The following is a 12,650-nucleotide window of genomic DNA, read 5'->3' on the forward strand; positions in this document are numbered from 1 at the left end:
CATTCATTAAGGTCATACGTATCGGTCACTAGTTATTCATAGCAACTATATAACAACACATTCATCAAAATACCATTATTAATTATACTAGCATTATACAATATATAAGACCTCCCATTGATATGTAGTTAATAATTAGAAATACATACTTGTAATATATTTATATTTGAAATGTTTATTGGTACTTGACTTATACCATCATTATACAGTTAAATATTCAACGGCAGCAGCAGACGGCAAGTTTTGGCTGAGAACAAAGCATCATGTTTACTAAAACCTTAAGAAGAAAACCCTAAACTCTGCGTCTGCGTATGAAAGGTGAGTAGCAAAATTTACTGAATGCATTATATTGTGAAATATATAGGGAACATTAAATATGGATCAAATATGGAAACTTTCAACTCTATTTAATGCAAACCTAGTTTCTTCAAGTAGGTGTAATTACTTGTTTCCTAAATGTTTAATCTCTTAAACTAACCAAGTGTTTCTTGTAATTCAAGTAATTATACTAGTGATTTTCAGTTTGCTTTACCTTGTTATTTATGATATTATTGTCCTTTTCAATATTTTGGTAAGGCAACGCACATAAAAAGTAAACCCATTATTATAGGAGATACTTATTACAAATCAAATGATATTATGAAGTATCGACAATGTTGGAACGAAAAAGAGGCCAGAGACCATCACAACGTACAAAACATTTACCATCAATTTAAAATGGCTGTGCTCATCAATTTCTTGGACTGAATAAAATTTATACTCAAGAGGCTTTAGCTAGTCTCATAGTTGCAGGTTATAGGGATTTAGTCGCATTCACTATAGCATATAGTAGAATGTATACAGTGGGTGGTTTTGATTTATTTATTAATGGGTAATTATTTCGCAGAAGTAATGAGATCATGCTGCATTAAGAAACACATATATAACTTTGATCTTTCATCTCATTAGAAGGAAATCATTTACATGAACGGTATAAGCTCCAGGAAGAGAACAAATTCGCCCCCCACCCCACAACTTCCTCAACAACTATACCCAAACAGAAGGGCAGGCAAAAAAGAATGTTGATCAGCAGAAATATCCCAAGTCCTATTATCTTGGCAAATGTACTTGTTGCAGCTTCTTTTTTCGAAAGAAAATAGTCAGATAATATGAAATTCTCCTACATCTTCTGATTCCTGTAAAATGTAGCTTCTACCAAAGGGATCTCTACAATTTATCTCTTATGCTTCACAGCGTTTGGTGAGAAACTTTGCTAAACAGAGAATGCAGAGAGAAGTTCCAGAATCTCTAATGAATCGGGGCATGTGAGCAACAGCAATATCTAACAGTTAAGCTATACAGAGTCGGGCACTTCAGGAGTGGTGGTAATAAGCAGTTGCTCCATTGATGCCTGATCCGGTTAAGAAATGCTTGTCAAGAGCAGCAGTTATCTACAGATGGTAGGTGACCAAGAAACATTATTTGTCACTAGAATTCTTAAATTTTTCCTTAAGTATGTTACGGATTTTCCACCTCAGACTAGACGCTTCTTCAGGTTCGAACAACTTCCTTCCAAACTGAAAATGGGACAAAACATTACAAACAAAGAAACCGATGCATTATCGGAGAGAAAGATGGAAAATTCTATAATTGAAAAAGAAATAATACCATTGCCAGATCCTTCTCTTTAAGCCTTTCATGAACTTTAACTATGAAGCGTTCGATAAAGAAAAGCACAAAGAGTCCACAGTCATACTCATTTCTTTGTTGTGGGACCTGTCAGAGAAGTTGACAGAACAAGCAGATTACCATGAAGAGACGTGATCATGAAGTATTTACAAGTTTACTTATTTCGATTGCAGAAAATACTCAAGTACAAGTTGACAAACTGAGCCAATATTTTCGACTCCAACCCCCCCGCCCCCAATTCGGCCTAGTATGTGTTCGGAGGATCTCTTTTCAGACAACCAAAAAGAAAGGCAAAGAAAATGAATAAGGGGAATAAAAGCAAAAAAGAGAGGGAAAATAAAATAAAAGCTGGACTGAGCCAATCTAGCAGAGAATTTCACAAGTCTTGAGACAACTAGACACATAAAACTGGAGGTCATTGCAATGGAACACAACCACTTGCATTTTCAGTGTAGTGTGAAAACCGCTCTCTTTGTAACAATATCAGTTTAAAATGGTTGTATACATCGAATGTTGCTGAAAAAGTTTAACCTACCAACTGAACGGTAACATGGTGGTTCTTGATTGCAATGTTGTAAGGTATGAAAAGTTTTTAAGCCCGCATATATTCACTGCTAAAGCTCTCGAAAATATAGGACAAATGAATCTTGTTTTATAAGACAAATGAATTCTTAGAGAGATGTCCAGCTGTGCAGCTGAACGGCCTTGCCACAATAAAAGGGCAGCTCGGTGCACTAAGCTCCCGCTATGCGCGGGGTCCGGGGAAGGGTCGGATCACAAGGGTCTATTGTATGCAGTCTTGCCCTGCATTTCTGCAAGAGGCTGTTTCCACGGCTCGAACCCGCGACCTCCTGGTCACATGGCAACAACTTTACCAGTTACGCCAAGGCTCCCCTTCCGGCCTTGCCACAATGAATCAGAAAATAAAATTTCGCATTCCATCTGATGCCGAAACCAATTCTGCTACCTTATATATATATATAATATATGCATGAAAAAAGTTCACAAGATTGATTAGAAATAAGAGACAAGAAAACTCTAAAAGAAGGATACCTGAATAATAATATCATCTATTCTCCGTGGAAAATCATCCCATATTTTGTCGGCAATAGGAACATCTTCCACTTCTCCTTGTCTCAAGAATTTCCATTCTTCCACCAAAAATCTGGTCCAAAATTAAAACTTTGAATGAAAATGAACCTCCTGAGAGTAAATGATGTTTCCATCGGTCATATTAGACTAACATTCATGATCATGTTACACCAGGACTTGAGAATCTTTTCTATGAAGTAATAATTTACTAATGTGGGAGAAACTCCCCATATACAAGTAGCATATAAAAAGTAAAGAACCGAGGGTGCGCACCAACTGCCCAGAAGTTATTTAAACCAAAAAAAATGGTTTTCATTACAGATGGGTAATTTTGGTCTTGAATTCTAAAAGACCACTAGATATGGTTTTAACTTGATTTTTCTTTAAATCTGCCAAAATTTGCTCATATACACCCCTAATAATAGTTGCAGTCCCGAACAAGCTAATAATAATTAAGCAAAGACTAGAACTTCACAAGAAGTAAATCGTGTAGCATGCATGCATGCCTATTATTTAACAGCCGATGACAGAGCTAAGCTTACTTTTTCATGGTATCAAATAGAGACCTGCTGCAGTGGAGCCCCAATGAATCCAAGTGAAGTAAAATTGGCCCCAATTGGTCTTCCTTATCTGGTATGCAAATTATCACCAAGCTCCAGTGAAGCCTACAGAAAAGAAAAAGAAACAAGAGGATATGAGCAGCAAGCTCCAGGAAACTTAGTGGGAAAGAACAAATAGCTATCTTAGATTATAGAGAGAGAGAGAGAGAGAGAGAGAGAGAGAGAGAGAGAGAGAGAGAGAGGGAGAAATAAAAGAAAATAAAAAGAATCTGAGCAAAGCCAGTGAGGCTATTAAAAACTCAAATCTTTTCAATTACTTAGCAAAATGCGGAAAAAGTAAACAAGTCCCAATATATGATCCACATTGAACAAGCATCAAATTTGACCTAAATAATGTAGTTTCATAAATTGATTAAAACTGCTAAACTAGGCCAAGTATAAAAGCTCGGCGGACAGCATAATTGACCCAAGTACTGAATCCTCATGAACCAATGAAATGGCAAATGCAACCTCGAAAACTTACTTTTCATGTATGGGAAGAAATATATAGGCTTTCTCAAATATATTCACCCCCTTCCACCACCTCCTTAATTTGACAAACGAAGCTTCCTTGTCATTCTGCTGTTAAAAATTAGGAAACCAAAAATTATTCAGATTTACATATATAAGATGGATGCTAAAAGAATTTCTTATTTACCGATAAAAAAAGGATGGATGTAAAATGGAAGTTAAGATGGGTGTGATGTCATACAAGATTAGACAAAATTAGAAACGAACACACCTAACAAGGAGTGAACATAGTACACACGAAGGATGAAATAAGAGGTCGCTTGAAATGATAATGCCATATCTAATATAGACCTCCAGACAGCAGGTGTGCCGATGATTGAAAGTGATAAAAAGTGATGAGGTAAACCTAAAATCACACATTATAAACTTCTCTTGAGAAGCTTACAATCTCTGGTAATCACTGCAGACTTAGCTAAGCACACAACACAATGAAAGCAAAGGATCCATCCAAGCAATGGCAATTAGGCAGGATACAGGCTTAGTAGTTATTTGTTACACTAACATTAGGGTGTATTAGTCAGTAGTCTTTTAATTTTGATTAGAGAACTATATGTGTGACTAGGCTAAGCGCAAGATTTAGAGAACCACTGGTTTTGGAGTACCCCTATTTTGCCTTAAGGAGAAACTTTAAGATTTTTGAATGAAATGAACCTGAATAGAGCAAAATGATACGGAGAATTCATATAGGCATCTGGTACTAATTTAGAATTAAGATTTAGTTGATTAAGTCGTTGATATAGTTGAATAAGTGCAAGAGCAAGGAAAAGAAGAGAGAGAGAGAGAGAGAGAGAGAGAGAGAGAGAGAGAGAGAAGCAATCCTCAGAATTCATTTTGGTTTCTATAAATAAACAGTACTCCCTCTATCCCATTTTATGTGACACTTTCTTGTTTAGTCTGTCCCCAAAAGAATGACGCCTTCTACATTTTGGAAACATTTTAACTTTAAAATTTTCATTTTACCCTTAATGACATGATTTTATAGCCGCACAAAAGTTTATGGCCTGTCTTCAAAAGTCTTTCTTTCTTAAATTCCATGCCCAATCGAACACCGTCACATAAAATGGGGGAGTATTTGGTATATTTTATTTGCATGATCATAATACAAGTACAAAGCACAGAGTTATCCTGCACCACCCATCCCATAGCAACTCTATATTTGTTTCTCATAAGGGTATCCAAACAGACAATAAAAGCACACAAGTAAGACAAGAGAGAAACAACATCTACCTGAGAATCAAATGGAGTCTACAAGCAATTACAGGTGCTTCTTAACTTAAATCATTTTCATGCACGTGTGTATCAATTTACTGTTAAAAAATGTAAAATCCAACTCCATATTTGTCCAATAAGTAAAAAAGCTGTTATGGAGATTAAGTGCTTAAGTTTTCTTCTCCTTATGATCCGTTCTACCAGGATTCATTATATTACACAAACCAGTTAGTTAAGTTTACAGTAAGGATTTAGCAGAGAAGAAATATTACCTTACTGAAAACAGACTCTTTGAGCTTGTTGTAAAAATATGTATTGAAAAAGTGATATGCGCACCTTTCACCATCTGCAAGAGACTTTGTCTGCTGGAGGTACCTATCCAACAAGAGAAGGCAATTAGGGAATAACAGATTTAATAAGTCATTGTCTAGCATCCTCTATCCTCTACCAGATGACTTTGGAATCAATAGAACAACAATATCTAACTTAGATTACTAAAACAAGGTTGTCGTGTCACACAAACTCAAGGAGTATGTCTCATAGGCAAAAAGGTCCAGTTCTCAAACTCCCAAGATATCAAGCTACCATGATCATCTAAACGCCAATTAATCCAAATATTATCTCTCGAGTGATTATTTCATGATGCTAACAAATTGAAGAAGCATAAGTAGTCAATGGGAAGCCACCAATACATCGCGTAGGAAGGATTAGTAAAGAACTTCTATACATACATAAGTAATTATGTTTAATCACTTGATAGAAAATATTATCATTCTTTTCCACAGAGTCAACATTGATCAAGGTTAAAAGAGTATCGCATACCTGCATCAGCATCAGTGCCACTGAGGACTAAAAAGTTTCAAGAAAAGATATTTTTTGTATTTAGTGGTTTTTGTGATATTAAAATGCTGTGAAAGACAAAAACATAAACAATGATAACTTAAGATTTGATCAAGTTCATGCATTCAAAAGGTATCATTACTTTAATTCCATAAAGACGGACGGAGGAAACAATCTAAAAGAAGCTGCTAAAAATTAAGTTGTCATCCAACACTGTTTAGTAGGTTAGTCAGAAGTTTTGTTTCATTCATGGATTAATTATGCAAGAATTATAATACATGAATAGTTATGCAGTGAAAAATAATGGATGGATGGTTATGCGGTGAAAAATATGTAAGGACTGCTATGGGGTGAACAATAATACAGGAACGATTAAGCATGGATTGCCTTCTTTAAGGGCATTTTTTCTTGAGATACTCATATTCGTGTTTTTTATAACCAAGAAATTCCCCAAGGCCAACTGGCACATGGTTCAAAACTCGGTGGATATTGGAACCACCACTCTACCTTTCTCCACTTAAATACCGGGCTTTTGTTTGCGGCCAGAAATAGGTCTTACCACTTAGATCGAAGTCTGGGCGTGATACCTTTTTTTTTTATAAGTTGGCGTGATACCTTCTTTTTTTTATAAGTTGGCGTGATACCTTTATTCATGTTGCTAATACGTTTATCTGTGTTTCACATTTTTTTTCCTGTATAAATAGTAGTTAATTGCTGCATATTATGCCAATATTAGCAATACAGAGTTCAATACCACAAACCAAAGTTGCATTGTTTAAAGAGAGTTTCATACCGGAAACTGAACATTGTATTAGTTATGCAAAGATTAAATTCATAATGCAGAGTTTTATCTTGTAGGCCAAATGTTGTATTAGTAAGCAGAATTTTATGCCTGTACTATTTTTCTTATGTGGCCAACCAAACGACCCCTTAGTTTGTTTTCACAGGCAGCTGAGTAGAATAACATGCGATCTGCTTGTCTGGGAAGGATATAGAGTACAAAAATATCTGAGATATCCACAGAACATTAACATAGTAATATCTAAACATAAGAATCTGTCACAACAAATTATTCAATCAGCTACAGTTCGTATTTTATATATTATGGTAGGTATTGCTGAAAAAGCAGTTTGAAGAACACCTTTCTATTCAAAAATGGATCTGTACTTTGTGACTGACAGCTAGATGTGCATATTATCTATCTATGCCAGACATATAACTTCTATGTTTTCTAATCAATTCAGTAACTAGTCGATCAGAATCTCTTTCACTTACCGGATGTAAAAGTTCATTATAGTAGATGACAGATATGCTTCAGGAGCAAGAGATTCCATGTCTGAATAACAGATTTCGACTGATTCAGGATCATCCCTAATCAATGTAAAAGATGGTACAGATATCATAATAAAAAATGAGAGATAGTGCCCAAGGTAATAAGTGATGCTGATAAAAAATGCTCATTCAGGACATACCTCGACGGATAGTATATCTTGGTTGCCATTGTGCTGAATGAGGTATAAGAGTAATCAATAATTGCTACCAGAACTAAAACTAGGTGCTTGCTTACGTGTCACATGAAAAGACAAATATATCAGTTCAATACCTTTCAACCACATGAACTTGCTGCCTTATCTCAACAACATCAGGTTCCTCCTCATCCACTAGAACAACAGCCTCATCCTAAGAAAATAAAGAACGTCATAATGAGACCCGGGACCATATTAGGAGTAAATACAAGACTGACACACTTCTAACCTCGAACATGAACCATACTGAAGATAGAAATTTTTATCTTGAATAAGGGGGAGAGGCTACAACAATTCACTGTAAAGTCTTGTTACTGTTTATTGACAAGAAGGTGTACCAGATTTATCATAGTGTGGAATTCTAAGGCTCCAACAAAGGTAATGTGTTTTGTATGGCTGGTAATCAGAGAAGTGTGCTTAACTCAAGACAATTTATAAAGAAGGGGCTTCCAACTTGTCAACAATCTGTTACTTGTGTGGAAAAGAGACTGAATCCAGCAATCATCTTTTTGCATTGTCTTTACACTGCAGAACTTTTGGCAGATGTTTCTGAATATTTTGGGTAAAAAATGGACCATGCCAAGGTCAGCTGCAGATCTCATTCAATGCTGAAGGGACTGCCTAAAGGAAAGAAAAAAATTGGAAATGCCATACCTGCTTGTATTTGGTGGCGTATATGGAAAGAGAGAAACAGAAGAGGCTTTGAAGGCTACAACAACCCCATACTAAAGACCTATGATTGTCTACTTTTGGCTTTTGGTGTAAATTGGAATGCGTAAATGAGGCTGAGCCCTTGCTACAGTTCATAGAATCTTTTGTAAAGCATAGACTGGGCACTCCTCCCCTTTGTTACTAGCTCTTTTTGCTAGTTTTTTTCTGTTTTTTGCCTGTACTTTCAGATGTAATCAGCACTTTCTTTGTGCTGTTTTTTTTACATCAATAATACTTACCACTTCAAATAAAGTAGAAGTTCGAATAAGCTAATGAATCCATGCATACACGATGCTACTAACCATCGCCACCGCCAAAGGGAGAAAAGAAAAGAGGCAGTGGAAATGACTAATGATTGTTTCCTCTATCAAGGATAAAGTAGCCATTATCATCCCTTAATCCATACATAGGAACAAAAACGCCCGCAATTTTTCTACTCAATGAAGAATGTACACGAGGAAACCAAAAGGAAAGAAAGATACAGGGAAATCTTACATTCACATGCCTCAAAGTACATGAAGATTGGGCTTGAGAAGCTTTCCACCTGAGAAAGTAGCAGCAAATCATAATCAAACACATTTTCCTTTTGTTCCTTTATTTCATAACAAAGCTCCAACAACAAGTTGAAAGTTAGACTAAGGGGATGCGGGAGAAGCAAATGAATGGTCAGCAAATTCAAATTCATGGCTCGTTTGCACAAAGATGGGTTTCGGTTGAACATATAATGATGCAATCTTCCGGCTTTTTACCCAAATGAACACACAAAGATACATTGTGAGTACAGATGTGCTGTTTTAGAGCATGAAATAGACTGATTTTCCGCGTAGTGTTGGAACTAGAATGTGGAAACGACTGGATCTTCAAAATGTCATCACTGGAACTGCACTTCTCTCACCGCGGGTGGTTGCCACATAAGGAATAGAATATTGTGGGGATTATAAATCCTCCTTCGGAACTGTAGTTTGGTTCAATTCGTTAGGGAGAAATTATAATCCAGATTCACGTCCAGCATTGGTAGCTCAACCTAACAATTCATTAGGCTTACAATGAGGGGATTAACATTTACATTTGTGTATCTGTTGGGGTGCCGCGGAACAGGGGATTTTTAATCTAATACCGTCACTCCTAGCAAGGCACAAAGATACTATTTTACACTCTTCCCCTTACACACCCATCCTCATAGCAGCACATCTTCCCCAATCAAGCCCTCCATATATTTTTATTACTTTATCCTTTATATGGTTAGTCGTAGATACAGAAATGTGATTAAAAAAGGTAAAGTTAATCCCACGTAAATTTCCGCACCTAATCCATAAAGAAATGTGCTGCGAAAATTTACCAATCATAATTCCAATTCCCCCAAGTATTATCCCATTCACAATCACCTTACTAGCTGACAAGTGACAACGCTCCCTCTAAGCAGGTAGGTAATATATAATCCACCTTTGTCTTGGCCATGAAAGCATTGACAGAACAAAACAACCCCTCAGATTTGTCCCTTTGACAATTTAATTCTAGTTCGGTCATTGTTGTTGTTGTTGTTGAGTAATATCTTTGAAGTATGAACATGTTCATAAAATCAAACTTGGAACTAGAAGGTGCATAGTCCAAAAAGATAGTAGCTGAAAGAAATATACACACGGAAAGATCAGCGAGAACAGGGTTAATGGGAATGCATGATATTTCTTACTCTTCTTATTGCTTGACCATCAATTCTAAAGAAACTAATGTACTTCATCATAAAAGAGGTCTCAGCTTTCAGTGTATCTAAAAAATTTCATCTTACAAAATATTCTTTTTTTAGTAAAATGCACACAAGATATCCCCACCAGGGTAGGGGTAAGATTTGCATACGCACTACCCTCCCCAAACTCCATTTGTGGGATTATACTGGGTTGTTGTTGTTGTTGCACCCCCAGATTTTGTTTAACTCCATTAATCAAGAAAATAAGAGCAACAGCAAAGTATTCCAGTAATATCAGAAAAACAACGGCAACAATAAAGTGCTATAAAATAAAATCTTCTGGGAGCGTTAGGTAAAATAAGGAGGGAGACAGAAAAATCACATACTTTTCTGGGAAACAGCTAGAGAAACTTTCTTCAGAATAACGAGTAGAAATGTTTCTTCTCTTTCGGTCAGCATAAAAATCTTGTTCATCTATGTTTACACGGAATTTAAAAGGTTCTTCTCGTGAAGACAATGCTATCTTATGTCTTTGTCTTGTAGGAAACTGCCTGTTTAATGTCCTTTTGCGGCCACATGGATTTAGAGCATGTAATTCATTTTGGAAAGCATTTTCTGGCTTAGTGTCTGCCTGTTAATCAGTAAGAAAAAAAATACATATATGTTGCGGTAAGTGCAGAATAACATTTACTATTTTCAGATAAGATTTATTATTAAAGTAGGGCTATACTTTTTCCTCCAGCTTGTTTGAAAAGCACGCAGCAAACGCAGATTGCGAAGGGGATGCTGATTGTGTTGACCGTTGCCCAAGGCCATCAAGTGCACCTACAAAATTCCACCTGCCTTTACTTCTCTTTCAAACAAATATTTTGTAAAGCAACTCAAATCTTTTGCCCATCTAATTCCCATGTAGCTGCATGCATACATTTACATAAAACCAGAGTCGCACTCATGCTCGTGTAATGAACTCATAAAGTGCCTAAGTCAGCAGTAGACCTCTCCAAGCTGGACCATGGGTACACTTGGTATGCTAGAAGTTCTTTTGCATATATCTGTTCTCCCCACTAAGGAACTTCCCTTAATTCGTATAGACAAGAACTTGTAACAAAAGAAAAGCTTAAATTGTTCTTTTAAAACAGAGAAAGGCTTAACATAGTCCCAAAAATGCATAAAGAAAATATTGACTTACCAATAGAACCAGACTTGTGCCTCCCCCATGAGGCACATCCATTTTCCTGTCAAAATGGTGTAAGCAATAATGCTCAATTACATAACCAATCAAAGAGGAAAAAGACACATTTGTTCGAGAGAACATATTCCAAACATGGATCTATCACTATGTATGATTGACAGCACCATTATGATTATACACAAGTTATTGAAAAAAGTTTTTCTCTCTTTTATTCGTGATAGATTTTTCATTAGAGTATTGTAATCCCTCTCTCAAATTATGACACTGATGCCATATTAGTTAAAACATACTTATAAGCAGCTTTCACTTATCAACCAATACCAGAGTAACATAAAGCCCACCATTTGCTATGCGAATGTGGGTCAACAATTTTTACCTTTTCATATAAGAATTGTGGGTCAACATAACTCACAATCAGGTTTATTTGGGAAAAGCAAATCACACTACCTCAAGTTGATAATGCGGTAGTGGTCGATGAAGTGGGAGGAGACCCATGAGGTCTCAGATTCAAATCCCAGTGGAGGCAAAAAACATTTTCTCATTTGCCCAAGCCTTGATGCGTAGAGTTACCGGTTACTTGTGCTAGTGGGAGGTAGTAGGTACCCGACGAAATAGTCAAGGTGCGTGCACAAGTTGGCCCCGGACCACCGTCATAAGAAAATGATAATGATCAAATAATACAACATGTTAATGGTGCAAGGACTCTTTTTAATAAAGTTTATAGATGGTCACCCTATTCACCAAAAATCCAATAAATGCAGCAAATGCATGAGCCAAAGTACACGTGAAAAACAAATGCACACATTTCCCACTACATTTTTGTACTAGTTCTAAAGCAAAATTTAATTTAGAAATTAGTCCATAATTCAACTACTCCGCAACACTCTTATATGTAGGGTTCTTCAAAATTTTACTCTCTTCTTCGAAAATCAACAAAATCCAGTGAATGTACGACCAACAGTAATAAGTCCCAAACTAGTTAGAACTCAGAGTCTCACCTTATCGGATTTTCTCCGCTCCAATTCATCCTCGTGCTTTTTAATATTTGCCTTCAACTTCTCACCGCCATCAGGTAACATAGCGCCTCTGGAGCCAAGCAACTTCTTGAGCCTGACTATTTTGTCGGTTAGTTCAGCATTCGTTAATATCGAAAGTTCGTCACTTTGTTCTTCTCCGTCAACGGCAATCGTCGGTTGGTGTATCTCCGCCGCTGCCGCCGGCGGTGCTTTAGTGGTGACCACGAGCTCTGCTGGAGGCTCGTCATCGGCGTCGTTGATCAGCTTATTCCAGTCAATAAGTAACCCTTTTTTCATGATGCATGTGATTAAGGTGACACATTTACAATTTTTAAGCGAGTGTGTGTATCTATGTTGATTAATAGGTTTGATACCTAAAATGACACCTCAACTTGTAACGTTTTGCAAAACGGTTGTCATAACCCAACCCGCCTAATATGACCCATATTTTAGAATCATGTTCATCTTGCATAAATAAATTATTTTATCATTTATACACCTATGTGTAAAAAATAAATAAATACTTAGTATTTTGAAAATCAAAATATATTTTCTTAAATAACAAATTAGTATTTAAATTGA

The 12,650-nt window shown here is 36.4% G+C and overlaps 1 protein-coding gene across 2 annotated transcripts; it reads right to left on the reverse strand.

Annotated features, from left to right (window-relative positions):
- Positions 1-923: 923 nt before the first annotated feature.
- LOC104095818 (ubiquitin-like-specific protease 1D) lies at positions 924-12,410 on the reverse strand. 2 transcript variants are annotated; one of them, XM_009602043.4, is made up of 14 exons: positions 12,051-12,410; positions 11,050-11,095; positions 10,591-10,685; positions 10,247-10,491; positions 8,672-8,720; positions 7,543-7,619; positions 7,412-7,444; positions 7,215-7,310; positions 5,372-5,474; positions 3,844-3,938; positions 3,303-3,425; positions 2,722-2,833; positions 1,648-1,755; positions 924-1,556 (listed from the first exon to the last, which is right to left on the reverse strand). In XM_009602043.4, the coding sequence occupies exons 1-14, from the start codon at positions 12,363-12,365 to the stop codon at positions 1,458-1,460; spliced, it is 1,596 nt and encodes a 531-aa protein (XP_009600338.1). In that variant the 5' UTR covers positions 12,366-12,410; the 3' UTR covers positions 924-1,457. The 2 variants fall into 2 exon arrangements, with proteins under 2 accessions (XP_009600338.1, XP_009600333.1); XM_009602038.4 differs by having other exon boundaries at positions 3,844-3,941.
- Positions 12,411-12,650: the final 240 nt, after the last annotated feature.

This window comes from Nicotiana tomentosiformis, chromosome 10 (assembly GCF_000390325.3).
Source record: "Nicotiana tomentosiformis chromosome 10, ASM39032v3, whole genome shotgun sequence".
Lineage (NCBI taxonomy): Eukaryota > Viridiplantae > Streptophyta > Magnoliopsida > Solanales > Solanaceae > Nicotiana > Nicotiana tomentosiformis.